Source organism: Athene noctua, chromosome 1 (genome assembly GCF_965140245.1).
Source record: "Athene noctua chromosome 1, bAthNoc1.hap1.1, whole genome shotgun sequence".
Lineage (NCBI taxonomy): Eukaryota > Metazoa > Chordata > Aves > Strigiformes > Strigidae > Athene > Athene noctua.
This window is the reverse complement of record NC_134037.1, coordinates 41606928-41626042: the sequence shown is the minus strand read 5'-3', so window position 1 is coordinate 41626042 and position 19115 is coordinate 41606928. Positions and strand designations below refer to the sequence as shown.

The 19115-nt window shown below is 41.7% G+C and overlaps 1 protein-coding gene across 1 annotated transcript in view; it reads right to left on the bottom strand.

Annotated features, from left to right (window-relative positions):
* The window catches only part of CFAP206 (cilia and flagella associated protein 206), a 35603-nt gene that overhangs the window by 12765 nt on the left and 3723 nt on the right, over window positions 1-19115 (bottom strand). Inside the window, exons 3-9 of the mRNA XM_074895993.1 lie at window positions 10586-10702; window positions 7075-7183; window positions 5338-5421; window positions 4938-5028; window positions 3674-3862; window positions 3254-3412; window positions 713-921 (exon numbers count right to left, since the gene is read on the bottom strand). Coding sequence (XP_074752094.1) covers window positions 713-921; window positions 3254-3412; window positions 3674-3862; window positions 4938-5028; window positions 5338-5421; window positions 7075-7183; window positions 10586-10641 — 897 coding nt within the window. The 5' untranslated portion in view covers window positions 10642-10702. The remainder of the gene's footprint in view (window positions 1-712; window positions 922-3253; window positions 3413-3673; window positions 3863-4937; window positions 5029-5337; window positions 5422-7074; window positions 7184-10585; window positions 10703-19115) is intronic.

The window sequence follows — 19115 nt, the reverse complement described above, 5'->3', positions numbered from 1 at the left end:
AAGATAAATTAAAAGGTCTTCAAAAGAAGACAAGTTTCAAGAATTTAAATTGTATTCTTCAAAGACTTCTGATGACTACATGTGTTGAGGATGTCTGCAGACTAAAATTGAGGTGATTTACGGATAGAACGAGGAGATATTTTTCTCTCATGCCTTTAGGGGTAGAGTGACTATCAATATGCAAACAAGAAAAAAGACCTACTTTTTCAGTCCTTTGTTAATGAAATTAAACCAAAAAAGGAAACCTCCAGAAAAGAAATGGAAGCATGGTCACACTGCAGCAAACAATTAATCAATTTTGTGGTTTACCTGACAGTAGCCAAACCCAGCAAGTTAGGTACAAAGTTCAGCATGACAGATGATATAGGTTCTCATATATAGAGATAAATTTTATTTCATTTAATTCTGAATCATTTTTATTATATTTCTGTCCATACAAATAGGTAACTTGAACACATTCCATCTGCAATAAAAACCCACAGGAGGTAACATGATGGTATCTCACCAGAAGGATGCAAAGGAAGGCTTCATATTGTCTCACATTGAACAGTGCTTCTTTTAATTTAAAAGAACTGAGCTGTGTATATCTGTGTTGGTCCTCCTGCATCGATTCCAACAGAGCTGTGTACTGGTGGGCTAGTGTATGGCAAGTAACTTGAACACATTCCATCTGCAATAAAAACCCACAGGAGGTAACATGATGGTATCTCACCAGAAGGATGCAAAGGAAGGCTTCATATTGTCTCACATTGAACAGTGCTTCTTTTAATTTAAAAGAACTGAGCTGTGTATATCTGTGTTGGTCCTCCTGCATCGATTCCAACAGAGCTGTGTACTGGTGGGCTAGTGTATGGCAAGTGTTAAGATCTTCATCGACAACCCGTGTAGCTGACGGAATGGCTTCACTCAGAATGCCTGGCACTGTTTATATAGAATAAATATGAGATACAAATAAAGACTTATTTAAACCATTACCAAAAGATTACAGTGCAGTATTTGAGCAAAGTAGACTTTCAAAAAAATTTCTAAATTTTGTCCTTATATACGTGCATTTCCAAATGTTTGTGTACTAGATTCAACCACTGTATCTTTCTAGTCAAGTGGTTCCAAATAGTCAGAATTACAGGTGTGGAAATATCACAGTCAAGTCAAGGACTGTGAGAAAATTTTCTTTATCAGAGACACAGTTCAATTGCTACTACTGACATAGGTTTCCTGAGAGACTTCAGGCAATCTCCACAATTTTCAGTTCTCAGTTTCTTCAGTTGTAAAATACTAGTAACAGTAACAGGCCTCCCATTTCCTGGGCACTTTATGATTAACCATGCTTTAAGAATGAATAAAGGATTACTATTAAAAAACAGAAGATAGATAGTACATGAAAAAATATTCCTATGCAGTTATTAAAATTCAGCATTAGTACTTAAAAAAACCCCAAAATTCAAAAAAATGGCACAGGTCAATAAAACATATTTTAGCTAATAGAAAATATTCTATAAATATTTTTTTTTCCTTTGAATTTCATTATGGATAGCAGACAACCATTACACTGAATGTTTTGATGTGTGTTGTTATTTCAGCAGACATCTATGCAAGGAAATAGAATAGGAAGGCCTAGCTGCTTTAAGTACACAGTCCTTTGTTGTGTGTGTTGAACTTCTAATGCTAGCAACATTGGCAAGCAGCAGTGCAGTAATTAGGCTTGAGCTATGTCAACTCAAAACCCTGTGAGCAGAGAAAGGCTAGATTTAACACAGCAAAAATGGGAAGTAAAGTTGCACAGGCATTACAAGTGGTCTAACCACAGATGGAGAAAGCTTAGTGCTTGGCTGGTTTAGTTTTCTGGAAGCAGGGTAAAAAGCCAAGGCGGAGCCCTACCCAGCAAGACTGCTGCTAGCTCTTAAGGCTTTAGTGGTCTAACTGCTGGCCTTAAGCATAAAGACATCCATTTTATCTCCTGACCTAAGAGCATTCATGCTGTGTTTTTTTCCATCTATTCAAAAGTGATATATAAACAAGTCAGTGCAAAGAAGTCCATATTATAGTAAGCTAACAAATGTAACAGGATTAACAATCATATTATCTATTTTAATAGATTACAAACCCCACAGATATTATAGAGACAAAGACCACAACATGTTGTAAATCATGCCTTTTGTATAACTGCAATAGTTGAATGCTCCCTCATGCTGTAACCCAGGTCCAGTGAACCTAGAATAGAGCTAGCCACAACATGGAAAGATGACATTTGTGGGAAAGCATATATTATAAAAATAGAAAACCAACAATGCCTTGCTTAGCATGTGAGAAGAAAAATTATCATAAAAATCTAGAAAGTTGCTTACTTCTCTGATCTGGTAGGTATATATTTTTTTCCTACTTATACTGCATTACTTAAAATACCCTTTAGCTAAGCAAGTGCTTTGCTTTCCAAGGAAGCACAATTATCAGGAGAGGTATGTGCTGTAGCCTTTATTCCAGAAACTTTCATCTTTAAAATGAAAGGTTTTCCCCTAGAACCGGGCTGCAGACCTTTCTTACAAAGAAGTCTCCACACTGAGCTACAATACTACATGCATATTCACAATAACATTTCCACTGACCAATCATTTATTTATTAATTGTAAACTTATCAGAAATAACATGGCTTTTGGGCAAAAGAGAAAATAAGAGGGATAACAAAGTCTTGCCATACTCTGAATACAGCTTTTGAAAAATTCCAGGATAGCCATTGACATTTTTTGCTCATTAAAGAAGCAGAAAGATTCAAAATGCAAAAGATTTTTGACAACATGTTGAGAATCTGAAGAGGTTACTCTAAATTACCAGAATACAGATAATGCCCCGGTAACTTTTATCACTTCTCATCACACATACTCAGCAGAAAATTGTAACTGGATTGACAGTGTCCTTTCAATATTTTAATTAACTGCTTTTAAAGGCAAACGTTACATATTTAATTATCTTAATGGCAAGGGATCAGGGAACAAGATATCATCAGGTAAATTAGTGCATGAAACTAATACATATAATCCTTCCATATCAATCACACAGAGCGCCATCTTAGCTAAAAAGTCGTAGCCTACGTAGAAACCTGTAATCTATACCAAATATGTACTTTTCCTTCAGGTTTACAGATCTTGAGTCAAAGATGTTTATCTAGAGAGATGGGATATTACTGGAGCCATTCCAGTGAAGGTGGCCAGGAAGAATTAATTGGGACTACACAGCCCAAATGCAGTCATCTACTTACAGTCATCAATGTTGCTTCCTCCTTTCCCACATTCCTTGTTGTACAACCGAATTCCGGTGACCAGCATGGCAAGATTTTTCAGCTGTTGCTCTTTGCTCTTCTTACTGAGTGAGATGAAAGTAATCATCTCTGTCTGGGGCAACACACTCTGCAGGGCAGCTATAAGCATTACAAAGCATGAGAAAACTCTCAATATGAGGGAACAGAAAATCATTAAACAAGCAAAAATACTCTCTCCTGAACAACTGCAAATAGTAGGAAATCCATGGCAAATACAGACTTCAGGGCTGAGCAATGACAGTTTGGGCAGTAAGCATTCGTCATGGTTTACCACATCTGTATCTAAAGATCAGCAAAGAGAAGGCAAAATTTCATTTTTCAGTAAGAAAAGCCCAATTTCACAGCTGGAAGTTTACTGACCTGTTACCTCCCTGACAACTGCAGTATCGGTGGGGGATCCCAGGCCAGAGCTCAGCAGCACATAGCTAACGATCTTGCGATACGTATTCTCCATTTCTTCTTGCACATGGGGACGACTACCTGTGATACCTCTGACCACAGGAGCCAGCCTTCCCTCCAGAACCCGGAGCCGCTCACTGAGTAATTCAGCTAGGAAAGAAGGACAGTTAGAAAGTCCTATCTAAACTCTTTGGAATTTGACATATACAGAGAGTGTAATTGATTTCCACAGTCAGAACACCAACTTAAGGTTTCTGAAGCACAGGTATGTGCAGCAGATGTTCAGGGTACCATACCATTATAATTAACAGCAGTAGAGCTAAACATTAACATTAATTAGCACAATTAACATCAGTCAGTAGACTCTAGAGAACTAATCATGCCAAATTAAGCAGCAAGTCTCTGACTCTCTGGACTCCTCTGACTGCAGTAGGACCTAACAGACACACATTTCATACACCAAGTTAGACACCCAAATCTGAATACTGCTCAGGATCTCAGAATCTTACTGGACCCAATGAGCTTACTTAACTTATTGAGTCCAGAAGACTTTGGAGCAGCTTCCTAGTTGCTAATTTTGGGGTTTAATCCATGCTAACAAGAAATCATTTTCATGATCTCCCCACACAAAATATTTATTTTTTGTTAACTCTTGTTCTGTGTCTTCTGTTTCCTAGCCAGCCTTCACTGTCCCACCAAGATCTGAAGTTAGTTACAGCAGAAACGTTTTCCCTAACTCATTGTCCTTTCACATCCCCATTCTCAGACCATATGAAGTTACTAAAACTGTAACTGATTGTTCATGATTGCTCATATCTCTCAATTAGGAATATCAATAAAACATGAAGTTCTCTTTCAGATACATGAGTGCAGTTCTGGGTACTGGTTCTCTTTCAGATACACAGGGGCAGCGCAAGTTTTTCTTGCTGAAGGCAGCTAGCCACTGCACCTGAAAGTGTAATTGTTCTCAAGTGATCTAGCACATTGCAACCAGTAAATCTTTCAGACAGGATGAGTGTACTCTCAAAACTAATGTACATTTTCTCCCTGCTATATCCATACTGAAACACCATACCACTGTATAGTATATTTCTCCAGGGATTTTTATTTTGCTTTACTGCCAGCAGTCATTTAACAGGAATCGTTATTAGCCCTACAGAGAGAGAGATTAAATTCTAAACTCAGAACAAAGTTCTATAAAAACATTGCTTTATATTGAAATTACCTCGGTTTGCATAGTTCATATCAAAGTAAACTTGCATCTTAATCGTGCTCAGGGATGGGTTTGTTGTGTCAAGCAGCCTGGTAACACAGAGCTAAGAAGAGAGACAGAGAAATGAGTTCTTTCTCATGGCAGGGGAAACGTCTGAACTGACAGGGACTGTGCTACAGGTTTCACAACAGCAGTCGAGCCCCCTCCCTACCATTCTCTTGACATATTATGAAGTATATGGCATTTATTAACATAATCCAGTCTCTAGCTAAAGAACCATAAGAATAAAGTAGCTTTAAAAATTTGAAAGTGTTCATATCAAGATAAAATGGCATTTTAGTTACAGGAACAGATAGCAAATAATGCTGGAGTCTTAGCTAAGTACTGACTCTCAACATCATGTCAGAATTACCTGGATAAGATTTTGCACATCTTTTTTGGTAAGGATTTGATCCACACTAAAGTCATTTCTTGGATCTAAGACGACTGCTTTCACCTAGAGATTGCCAAAAGAAAGCTATTAATTTATATCTCAACATACACTCTTTGCAACTAACCTTTTCTGAAAAATCTCAGATGCAGTCAGTATTTTTTTAAATATTCTTTTTTCCAGTCTCTGATAATGAAACAAAGTTACTTTGTTTCACACATGTTGCCAGTTTCAATCCCAGTTCTCAGACATAAATGGAAAAAAAAAAAAATCTATCTGAGATGCAAACTTCATAGACAAATATTTCAATATAGCTCCTTTAAAAATTTCTGGAAAAATATTTTCTAAGTAAAATTTTATAGAAATCTATCATGTTGTTTACAGACTTCTCAGCTGGTGTTGCATCCATCAGTATAAATGTTTACCATTTGCATTAAAATTTCACAGTGTACTGCAAACAGGGAAATATGTGCATGTTTGCAACTGGTATGCTTGCTGGGTATCTTGCTAGCCATATGCGGAAGTTTTTTACCCATGAAAATTTTAATGCTTAATTGATTAATACTGCTTTTGAGCCCAATGTATTTTTTAAAGCCACAGCGTACAGTGTCACCTTTAGGAAAAATAAATGGCAGACTAACAGTACTGCTGTGAACCATTTACATTCATATACAAATTTATCAAAAGCTGATTCTGTTCTTATACCATCAATAAAGAAAGAACCCATCTCCATCTTTCTGCAGACACTGATTTGCAGATGCATTTGGACTATATTCTGCAGCATATTCTGAGATGCCCACGTGTATAATGGTTTTTAGGATGCTCATAGTTGTCTACCAAGAACAACACTGAGATTGATTCCATATAATTTTTAGTTTAAGTGGGATCCAAGCCCACTCCTTCAAATATTCAGCCCATTTATACTACCTGGCCCTGCCTAAAACAGACAAACAAGCAAAATAATCACAATAGAAGGAAGAGGTAAACATCAAAGAATAAATATAGCTGCTGTAATAAACATTCACCTATGTGTCATGCCTTTTTGTTCATTTATGAGAGTGGGAAGAAATGTTATTACAACTTGGGAACACATCTTTTTCACTTTATAAAAAAAGAAAATGTTTATCTGCCTGTAGAAGAAAACTGAGGGGGAACTCTGAGTCAGAGTTCAAAGAGGACGCAGGACTCAGGACCTGCAGCCTTTTCAGGGCAATATATTCACACAGATAGCATTTCAGAGGAATGAAATGCTTTTTTCGGGCTTTTAGGACTCTATACTAAATATCACTGAACACCCCTTTAAAACTTCCCAATGCAGGCCAAGATGTTTCGAAGTTCAAGTCACCCTGAAAGCCTCGGCTGCTGCCATCCCAGCCTGTGCAGGCTGCTGTGGAGCTGCCATTTGAACTTTGTTGACTTTTAAGACCAAAGGAGTGTTTATGTCCTTACTTCATGTCATTCACTCCTAGCAGTGTCAGTCAGAGACTTCAGGGGAACTGGTCACCGTGTGTAAAATTATACCCCTACCTCATGAAAGCCTTAAAAACCAGCTTGAACTGCCAAACTATGGGCACCCACGTTTGAAGCTTCTGTTGTATATACTGTCGATGTGTATCTAACTTAGTATTTTCCGGATGACAAGAGAATTTAGACTTGATTATAAAAACACCCAGATGAAAGAATAAAAAACCCCACCCTAAACATTTAATTTGCACTTACCATGAACGCCACCAAGGTTTCAGAAACAGTTTGTCCCTGGGCGGCACATTCTTGTCCGACTTCACGAATTATTTTCTTAATGACACTTTCGGTCAGGTCACAATCCATACTGGACAAACACACGTTAACGCGACTACCTTGTCTTTAGGATTTCGAGTGCGTCTTTCAACGTTTGTCCCCGAGGGGCTGAGGGTGCCCACCCCCTGCCCCGGTACCGCCGGCGCCCCCAAAACGTCCCGCTCTCACCTGCCCCCCGTCTGGCCCGGCCCGGCCCGGCCGGGGGCTGCAGAGGGCGGGAGCGGGCCGCGGGCGGGCGCCAGCCGCCGGCCGTTGCCATGGGGACGCGGCCTGGCCTCGGCCGCCGCCGCCGCCGCCGGGGGGAGCGGTGCAGGGGCGCGGGTGGATGGATGGCTGGGGGGTGTGCGTGAGGGTGTGGGTACGGGTATGCATACGCAAAAGACGAGCTTACATACAACACAGAGATGCGCATACAGAAATACGTATTTCTGCTGAATGGATAAGTGTGGGTCCATGTAAAACATATCCACATACATGCCTGCGTACATACAAAACATGTATACAGAGACATCGCAATGTGTTATATGTGTACATAAACATCTACATGTGCATACGAACCATGGACATGGACATCTAGGGCTATACGATCTAGAGGAAGGTGTCCCTGCCCACGGGAGGGGGGGTTGGAACTCGATGATCTTTAAGGTCCCTTCCAACCCAAACCAGTCTGTGATTCTATGATATGTGCATAAACATACAGACTTACGGACATATAAACATGTATATGGTAGAGGTATACCTAAATATATACTCATATATACAAGATACATGTTTATGAATACACAAAACATGTCTCTGGATGTCTATGAATATGCAAAACATATATGGGCATATTGTTACCGTAAATTTGGTCTCAAACCCTCTAAGACTTAGTTTGAAGTTTGAGAAGGCAGGCATTCTTTATTGCAGCACTGAACGCACGGGCAATCACTCCACCTAATGTGCATATACTAAACCAAAAATTTATCCTTTATATACCTTAAAGACATGAATACTCATACATTCTCCAAAAAGTCTCCACCTTTCCACCTATCTACTCTATTTACATAATGCTGGCATTGCAAAACTACAGTACGCATGCACAGGGGTCTTGGGTGGTCATCACGGGTCATTTGGGGAGTTAGCCCCCTACTCCTTTTTCCCTTTTATGGTCACGAGTCTTTTGAGGACAATTTCTTCTCCTTGGATGTTTCCCAACTCTGTTGTCCAGCTAAGCTGTTCTTTCTTATCTGCCTTGTTTGAGCAATTCTGCAAGGATGTATCTACTCTCAAGGTTAGGGTATCTTCTCTGTACACTTTAATCACTCAAGCCTTGCTAAATACAAAGTTAAACATTGTTTGGTAAAAAGAATTTCTTAACATTTCCCCCTTTGAGTCTTTCAGGTATACACAACTGGGCACAACATGACCACATAAGATATAATGGAATTCTTCTCTTATCGCTAATTGTTACAGGCCTCAACTTGGAGGCAGCAACTGCTTGCAGGCATCAGCTAGCAGGCATCGGTATGTAAGTATGTATTTATACACATAAACATTTATGTATATACAAAACAAAGAAATATATGGGTGTATATCTACATATATGTAGATATATGCACATGCAAAGTATACACAGATACCTTCCAAAGGAGCTTGTGAGGGTAGGAGGAGGCAAGCAGGAGCAGCAAGCACAGATTTACAGTTTATTTCTTTGTATATTCTCTGTTCTGTTCACAGCTGGAGCTGTGGGTGGTGGTGGGGCAGCGTGGCAGTGGCAGAGAGGCTCTCCTGGGTGTGGAGAAGCCAGGACAGCCCCTCCATGGTGGGCACCTTGGTGGCTAGCAAGCCCCTCAGTGCCAGGGCCCAGGCATAGGCCAGCATCGTGCCCCGCACTAGCTGCCATCACTGTAGACCTCCTTCCTCTGTGGTGGTCCACTTCACATGGTAGATCCTCCTTGAAGGGATACCTCTCCTTCACACCCCAGAGGAGCTGCCTCCAGAGGCTGTGGGTGGCAGGGCAGCCCCCCTCCTGATCTCCCTGTCAGTAGGATGGTCCCTCATGAACGACTCCAGTTTCTGCACTCCCCAGCCCTCTAGATCCAGGCCACTGTCCCCCATGTCCCAGCACTGGAGCAGCCAGGCAGCAAACCACTCACTCAGCTGATGGGTGAAATCTTTCCATACCTCACACGATGGTGGGAAAGAGGCAACAGACATTTTCTGGCTCCCACCTGCCTCCTGTTGCTCTGCAGGTCTGCCATGCTCCCTCTTCCTCCTCCCTCACCAACAGGGTGGACCTCTGCTTCCACTGCTTCTCCTCAGAGGTAGCCAACAGCCAGGTCTCTGCTTCAGCCGCCATGTCAGTTTGCACGTGCTTGGATGCAGAGGCTGGCTTGCCCCTGTGAGGCTGCTGGAGGAAGGCCTGGTAGGTGGAGACCATGCCCCAGCACAGCACCAGGAGCTGCTGTCTCTTCTTGGTGTAGACAACTGGCCTTCAGGTGCTCTGCCACCCCTGCAAGCCTCCATGCCTCTTCAGGCATGAAGTCCCACACTGTTGGGGACAAAAACTACCGCAGGCACCTGCACAAACCCTCCCACACACCTTCCCACCCAGGAATCCGCTGCCCTGGGGCACATCCCTTGGTCTCAGCTCCCTCTGGGGTTCCCTGGAGGCATTGGTGAGGGCTGAACCGGGACTGCTGGGTTGGGGGTCTGAGGTGGTGGCAGTGGGTGGTGGGCAGCGGGTGACCATGGGGATGCTGTCGTTACCCTCACCAGCACTGGCCCAGCTTCAAAACCAGGCTGATGGCACTCAGCACTATGAGTGTTCCCATTACACAGAGATGCTCAGGAAGCTGGGGGTCCACTACAGCACAGCTGGGAAGATCTGTCCCCCATGGAGAAGAGGAGGAAGGTGCAATTGACAACAGCCTCCATGAGATGGTCTCTGGAGTGGTGGGATGGCAGCTCTGCAGCGGCCAAACGACAGGCTCAGGGCTGCTTTTATTATAGGTCCCCCTGGGCAAAACACAGCAATACAGCAAACAGCAAAGGCTGAAAGCAGTCATTAGCAATCTCTGCCAAGTAACTGCCACACAGCTATAAATTCAGTCTAGCACACTCTGATCAAATCCGTCATTAGTTCAACCCCCGTCCTCAAGTCCCACACTGGGTGCCAAAAAGGACTGTGGTGGCTTGACCCCAGCCACACCCACACAGCTGCTTGCTTGCTCCAAACCCCTGTGGTGAGGGCGGGGAAAAGATAGGAAGAGCAAAAGTGAGAAAACTTATGAGTTGAAATGTAGCCAGTCTAAAAAGTAAAGAAAAGAGAGAAAAAACCCACAAGCAATTCAAAGGCAATCACCAGATCCCACAAGCAGATGGATGGCCAGTCTCTGAGAAATGGCCACCTTGGAAGACAAAACCAAATCCCTGCCTCCTCTTTCTTTACCTTAGTTTTTGTAGTTGAGCATGATGTTCCATGGTGTGGAATATCTCTTTGGCCATTTCAGGTCATCTGTCCCATCCGTGTTCCCTTCCAGCTTCTTGCCTGTGCCTGGCCTAGTTGCTGGGGTGGCAGAGTGGGAGAAAGAAAACCTTAAGGCTGTACAAGCAGATAGTCAAAACACCTGTGTGTTATCAACACTGTTTTAGCCACAAATCCAAAGTACAGCACCACAGGGTCTGCTGTGAAGAAAGCTAACTCCATCCCAGGCTGACCCGGTACAGATAAACATATATACACACACCTATAAAACCATACAATATGTAGATATATGCATATATATGTCTACACAAAACGTCTGTGTGTGGTACACAGAGAGTGCTGGAGGCAGAGGTGACACAGATGGGGCAACTTCCCTCTGCAACATGAGCAAGAGAGCCAAGACTGCTTTCAGGTCTCTTGCTTGCTGCTGGAGGTGACTTCCCCCAAGTATAACAGGGTTACAGCCTGCATGCAGAAGCCCAGTGAGCCCCAAGTTCATCCATCCTCAGCTCTTCCACACACCAGTGAGCATGCTGTTGGATGACAGCAATGCCTTGCTGTAACTAGTTCAGTTAGTCAATACTCAATTAATTCAAGCTTTTCTATATCAGATAGAGGAAAGAGTAATAGCACATTAATTAAATTTAAAAGCCATGTCCCTAAAAGGCAATCGAGTAAACTCAAAAGGCATAGGGAATGCAGGCATAAGAGCTGACAAGCTACACCAGTTTTCAACTGATTCAATTTTTTTCCAGTTGGTTTAAGGTGACAGAGAGAGAGTACTCTGCTGAGAATTGTGATGAGATTGAGATATTAATTTTTTTCCTCTGTGACCTCAGACAAGTCACTTTTACCAATAAAATTAAGATGATACTATGCTACCTGGCAAGTAGCTGCAGGTTTACATCCACATCCTCAGTATGTATACAAAGGTACAGTGCAATGAGTTCCACTGTCACCTGTGGGAAATGCTTTGGGAAGGTCTGTAGAGAAGGCATCAAAATAATCCTGCAGAGGACACTGTGAAGTCTTAGGTTTCATTCTAGTAGCACAGCTAATGGAGCTTCTTAATGTCTTCTGCATTCACATTTTAAAAAATCAATACCCTTAAGCTCAGTAATTATAGCAAGACATTTATCAAGAGAACAAAAATCTACAGGAGAGCTTTTTCCACAAATTGCAGGATGAGAAGCTTTCAGGGCCCTTTCCAGAGCAGAAGCATGTTGCTGTTAGTGAGCTTAGGGTCACAGAGATTCCCCTCTCTGCTTTCTGATAAATCATATAAGAACCAGCTCTTCTGCAGCTGCAGGTTGGGAGGAGCAAGGGGAGAAGATGATTATAGTTCTGGGGATTAAAAGAAAAAAGAAAAGGTGCCACTACCAGGTTTCTCTCTATAAAAGCAAATTTCAAAAGTCAGTGATAAAACTTGGTGCTCAAAGCAGTGATGGTAAAGCTTTCTTCTGAAAAAAATACCAGCTAAATGTGGACAGTTCTACAGAGTTTAACGGAATACTATCTGCAGTTGAGATAGGGGTGGAATTTGCAGTTTTGCCGCTGCAGAGAGCCAGTTCCCATCTCATAACACAGTCAGAGGTTGTGGCTAACACATTCACAGGCTTACACAAATACTTTCAGAGAGAGCAGGAAGCCAGAGGTAGGATTTGTCCAGGTTTTCAGAGTCTGTATAATTGTGCAGTTTGGGTTCGACAATTTAAAGACTTTTTAAAGACTATTTCAATAAATTCACTTTTCTTGGTACCTGTACCTGTGTCCACACCTACAAGTAGCACAACCTCTGCAGCGCAAAGCAGCTGGTGCTGAGGACCACGCCATATGTGCTTCAGTGGTTTTTACTTCAGACTAGCATTAGTCTGGTTGCAGCGACTGGTGGTATGTTTGTGGCTGGAGTGCATTAGGGGCACTCCCAGAGCACGCCTTCAAGTTTAATTTCACCCAAAAGGTTCACATGCTCAAAGCCTGCTCTACTATGCAAACCAAAGCACAGCAGGTGAGTACTACAAAGAGATTCTCTCTATAAACACGCTTGATCCTAAATTAAAAAAACACCCACCCTAACACCCACCCACTCCATCTGAGGTACCAATATTCACAGTCATGTTTGCTTCACTATTTCCTGGAAGAATATTGTTATAAGAACATCTTACTTCAATTGAAATAACCGACATTCTTTGATAAAAGCAATTCTGCTGTTGACAGTAGGACACCTGCAAGCCAAAAAGCACTTGATTCAGAAGACAAAACATGGGGAATAAATATGAGTGACTATATCACAGTGTTACTGCATTCCTTTTGCAAAAGCTTGCATTATTTGGAACTTGTGAAAAGCCACCAGTGCTAGCTCACACCCATAAATGCCAGTAGGGATATGTCCAACTGCCTATACACTTTAAGGCTGCAGACTGGCAGGAAAGAACAATATACTTGAAGCTTAACTTACTGAGAATTTAAATTCTTTTACATTTTTAAGCATTTCAGTAGTATTAACTTGTATTTCAGATATTACTAGAATTGAAAAGTTACAAAATGCCAGCAGCATAAGAAAGAAAAAGAAAGAAAGAAAGAAAGAAAGAAAGAAAGAAAGAAAGAAAGAAAGAAAGAAAGAGAAAGCAAGCAAATTACATATTTTCCAAAGAAAACTATGGTTTCAGGAAAGGTTTGCAGTCTGTATTAGTCCACAAACATTAATTTTACCTGTTGGTAAGCTACTGAAGACTTTAGGTTGCAGAACACTGATTTGCGATCAAAGCAGAAGCATTTGTCCCCTAGAATTATTATTTAAGTTTTAAACATTTTTGGAGATGGAGGCCTGGTTTATTGCGTGTTCTTGTAACTAGAATTAAAGACCCTTCTTACCCGCTCTTCGAGAATTCTCTATAAACAGCTGCTCCGAGGCTGCTCCGCGATGCCCTGAAGGACAGACAAACCCTGCCCCCTGGCGGTGTGCCTCCGCCATTGACCGACAGTGATGCTCCGGGAACGGATCCCGGGGTTTGCGAGGCAAGGATTTTACATATCTGTTTCAAGAGCCATTAAAAATAACGTAGTACTTTTTAAATTGCTGCAAAGATTGACACCCTAGTCCTTTCTTCAAGGGAGAGTATGTCACCTATTTGATGGCTATCACATCAGACAGGCTATCATATTTAGGAAGTCCCCTCTTTCTCCATCTATATCTAGAAGACAGAATCTACTCGATGGGTTGCTCAAGCCTGAGCACATCCCATCATTTGCCAGTGTGGGGACAAAGTTGCAGCTGGGTGCTCCTACCCTGCAGAGTTGAAGGGGAAACAACCTAGCACCAGCTACTCGGCAGGCGAATTCAGAGCACAGCCTGAGCACTTGGCAGTCACATTAGGTGAATGGAGAGCTTGAACCCCAGAAGACACAACAGTCAGGATGGCAAAAAGCATTGCCTTATGAAGCTTTGCCCTTTGCCCTGTACCCAGTGGAAAGGCTAGGCTGAGGAAGAGTCTGTCTGAGCTCCACTAAAAGAGTCGCATTCACCAAGGGATTCCACAATGACTATACCTCCAGTCGTTCTCACTCATCACTCATCTGAGACACTAATCGAGTTGACCTTCCAGCTCAGTTTAGCCTCTCTCTATACTCAGGCCTCCTCTGACTGGGTGATCTTCTAGTGAGTGAGCACTGGCCCTCTAGCCTGAAGGTCTCCTGCTATCATAAACAATGCAAGGCACCAGTTAAAGCCTGGTGAAGATGATATACCTAAGTGTGGGGATTTACAATGGGATGCAAGCAGAAGTTGAGTTACTGTCCCTTTCTTCACCTCTGAAGTTAAAACATAAGCTGTGTGATGCAGGTTTTTGTCTGCTTGAAGCAGAAACTAATGTAAGCTTGATTACACCTGGTTCTTCCAGAGGAGCAATGCAAGAAAAGCCTGTATTAACACAAGAATGAAAAGCCTGTCTCATTCATAAGGTAAAAACACTCAATCGATCTGACTTCTCTAAAGAGTTACACGGGAGTTTCATAGTCAGAAATCTACATTGTGAGGGCAAACGTCATGCCACCTTCTTCAGTTTGTCTGTTATAATAGTTTACAATAAAACTGACTTTCAAAGCTGATAATGTTTTGGTGAAAGAATTTTTATTCTTTCTTCCTCCTCGAGCCTGCCCATCACCAACTGGGGGTCTCTGTGCTTGTGCTTGCCTTGGTTGGAGCACCACATGGTGCCAACCAACAGTGCTGACCAGCTCAGCTTTAATGACACATTCACACAAGAGCGTGCAGCATTATTTTAAGTTTCCTGGACTCTCCTGGAAAACTGTATGAGTGATAGGTCATTGAAGCACAGTGTAGACTAATGATTCACAAGTAAGGGAATCCCAGATGATATCTATAGCAATTATTTAAGGTATCATTAATGGTTTGAGCTTCGCTTTTAGAACACGGTGAAGGAATTTTAGACTGCTCTTCTGTTTTCTTCTCCCAGAACCATCATTTTGGTGCAGTACAGAAGGGATGTCTCAGTATGCTGGTGCTGTGTCTCCCCCTAATTCCCACTATATAATAATGTCACTACAGTATGAGGGTACCTAGGAGGGAACTTAGACTTACTCATTGTACAGGGAACACAGATCAGGGAAGCTGACAGTTGTCCCCAGGATGAAAGTGTCACCAAGGCAGCAAGGTTTTGCTGGACAAAGAAGTGCAATTCAGCTTTTAACTTAGAAACTGAAAAATTCATTCACAGACAACATGGCGCAAAAGGTTTACCCTTCATTTGAACATTTCTAGAAAAAACTCAGATTAGTAGAAACCCGGTTAATAAATGCACTATTGTTAGCCTGGATCCCTTAGCAAGCACAATGGATGCACTGTATTTGCCAGGTTACAGAAAAGGGTGCGGAGCAAATTTATTTGTCCTTCAAACTTTGAGAGCTCTGGCACTCACTGTGCAGAGGGAGTGGAGAGATTCCAGACATACCATCATCAAGTGCCTCAACTGGAAACTCCTGCAAAAGATGCATTATTCATCTGTATTCAGCAGAATCGCTCCCTAAGGCTCCTAAACAATATTAACATTACATAACTTTATAGTCAAAGGCATTAATAAAAATAACACAGATCAAGAGTTTTTTCCATTAATCATTCCTCTAAAAAATCCACTGAAAATTAGACCCAGGACTTATCAAATACTACTTGATATAGATCAAGTAGTTGCCATATATTCCTGATGAATTATGCTTCAAAAGAGCTGCAGTTTTGTCAGAAGCACACACTGCTACTTCATGAGTTAGCTAGATATTAACTAGTCCTCATGTCTGTACAGATTATAATAATTCAGAAACACTAATATTCTTTTTACAGGAGACAACCTTCTTGTGCAATGCTAAGGTGAGTCACTGCAACAGCCCCAAACTCACCAGTATGCAAAAGCAAAAAAAAAAAAAAAAAAAAAGTGATACAGTAATTTTCCCACGAGGTGAACAAGAGTAAGATACAACTGCTGGGCAGCACCCCACCCTGATGGGATCCTGAGGACTTCCTTCTCAGTTCAGGCTATAGGAACTTCTTTCAAAGTTATGGAAATACAACTATCCAGTAAACAGATGAAGGCAAGAATCTTACAGAAAATGTGCTCCTGTGGCTCTGACTCCATTGGTGGAGAAGAAAAAATGCACTAGTAATGTGTATGTGATTATCCTACAGTTTGTAAATTAACCTCTCAGTCAGCTCACTTTTATCCAGCTACAGGCTTCTCACTGATCTATCAGAGAGAAAGGGAATGATCAATGAATCAGACAGGGACGGCAAGAGGATTATTATGCACACTACCCCAGAGCCCTCCCTGCAGTGTTTTCCTCATGTCAAGAAATGAGCTGGGAACTAAAGGGATACCCTTGCAGTGAGGTACAAATTTGCAAATCCTTCTCCAAAATTCTGTTTTGTTGCCCAAAGAAACTCTATTCCCAGTGCAGCTTCTCCCCCCTAGAGCAGCCATTAAAGCTTAAGATCCTGTCAATTTGTACTGAATACTTGGCAGAATAACTCTTTAGAGAACTGTGCCTGTTTGTAGTGATACTCAAAAGCATAACTAAGGACTAGAAAAAAGTGGTATTTTAACACTATGTGATGCCTGGTAACTCTTAGAAAACCAGAAGGATTGCTGAATTAGCATTTCTTATCTTTTAGCTTAGACATGAATTCTATGACTTCTCTACAGATGTGCAGCACTGGCCAGCTGTGGCTGTTTTTTCAATCTGGCATGTCAATATATTTTTATAGAAAATATCCTGAGGAGATAGAAAACCAATTTGTGAAATTACAAGTACAGAAAACACGTGATGTAACCATAGACATGAAACGTCACTGAAAAAGACTTGGTCATTGAGTCCATCTTGCTGAAACAAGGACAGAAGTACTGTTCCTTGGCATGCACAAACATTTGAGCAAGACAGATAGTTTTGTTTTGAATCAAAGGCATGTCTTGTAAGAAACTTTGGAAGTCCTCTGCTAGGACAGTTTACCATGCTGACTCCCTCTGACCTCCCATTCAACTCCTTCCAATGACAAGGAGACAACTGAAGTGAAATTGAAGTCTTCCTCAAGTCCTTATCAAAGCATAAGCTGGAGGCCGTACAGACATACAGCCTGACTTGTCACCACAGCTCATTGTTCAGGAGGCTTTTGAGAAGAGAATACCTATCCTGTACAGTTTTGGGGCAGTTAGAAATGGGTCTGCTGGCAGATGCTTTTGAGCACAGGAAGTCTCACTGGCAGATTAGAAGAGTTTTAAATATTTATATATAGATATATATGAGAGAAATGCTTTCATGTGCTGCAGGAAGACATTGCTGTACTGAGAAATATAATGTGAAGCAACAGCTTGCAAAAAGCCCTCGTCCTGGGTAGCTCTTTCCAGTTGGTCATTTGCAACATCTAGGACTACTTGGAAAAAGCAAAAAGAAAATCCCTAGATTTGCAGTGAGTTCTTGCTGCCAAAGTTGTCCCCATTGCTTCCTCTGGCATTTCCTTAGTAACAGCTCCATGTGGAGATATTAGGATGCAAAAGACATGACCATCAGCCATAAGCATGACCTGCTCCCTTGTAATGTCAGAGGTAGTCATCATTTCAAGAGTCACCAGGCAATGCCACAACCCCCTCATCCTGAAGCAGACCATGCTTCTACACAACCACCCTGTTTCTTTGTCAACACTAAGTCTCATTTCAATCAGAATTTCTTCTAAAGAAATCTGTAGTGGTGCCTAGGAGGAAGACTATTAATAAGTTACATACATCTTGACATGCACATATGGATACCTGCACATGAGGGAGGTAGCAGGCTAAGAGCTGTCTTAGCTGAAGCATCAACCAAGAAGAGTGGAGAGCTGTAAGAAATATATTTAAGCACAGAGCAGCCTAACTGACATCTCCCAGAGTTCCTAGTATGTATTTAAATGTCTTTTAACAAGATAACTGTTATAATTGGCTGCATTAGAAAAAAACACTTCATATATCTGACTTGGGCCTCTAGTGACTGCAGCCTTCCTTATATATTTGCAGAACTCACTGGTGGAGAAATCACCTGTCCTGATTTCCATTCCTGGTTTTGCCTTTCAAACCCTAGGTCTTACCTTGTAGCCCAAATCTTCAATCCAAGCCCAAGCAACAATGAACTTCTCTGCCCACCCAGACATGGCCAAAGAGAAGGTATGGTCAGTATGTGGCCTCTCAGGAGAAGTGCCCTTGCTCTATTCTAACCTAGGAGGAGGTCACTCCTGCTGGAGCCAAGCAATCCTTTCAAGGTTGAACAGCACACAGATTATTCACTTTTCAGAATTCTCAGCTTTTGCAAGTCTTCTGAGTCCTGAAACAGCTACTTATATCCCGTGCTGAGGGTGGCATAAGGACTTTCACCTACCTAGATGAGTGTTCCACACCAGCGTTGCAAACTGTGGGCTTTCTGCATGTGAGAGAAAAGGTATTACTGATAAATCAACTAAAATCTCTGAAGATATATTTTCCTCTGCTATGGAATATTAGGCTCTGCTTTCGAGCATAATTTAATTTGTTGCCAGGTGGTCTTTTGAGCTAAAACACCCCTAAACACAATATTTATGTTAAAAAAAGTGCTTCACAATAGTTTCTGTTACAACCTGATTTTCTTTGACTAGTTGAACCCTTGTGTTGTTCCATTTGCAAACTGAACAGGATTATCTCACCAAAACAAATTTTGAACCAGCTAACCATAAGGCACAATGCTTTCTGTTCAGCCAAGTTTCTTTATACTGTTCTTTGTGGTTAGTTCTCACTTAATACATGTGCACCTTCATGCTATTTGAATCTTAAGCCCCCCAGTAATGGACAAAGGATACTTGTTCTTAGAAATAGTTAAGCTGGGTCATCTGGTTGATCATCTGGGTATGATCAGCTTTGTAGAAGAGAAAAGGAAGTTCTTGTTTTGCTTTTCTTCTGCGGCTTTAGCTAGTTTTCTGTGGGCTTTATCT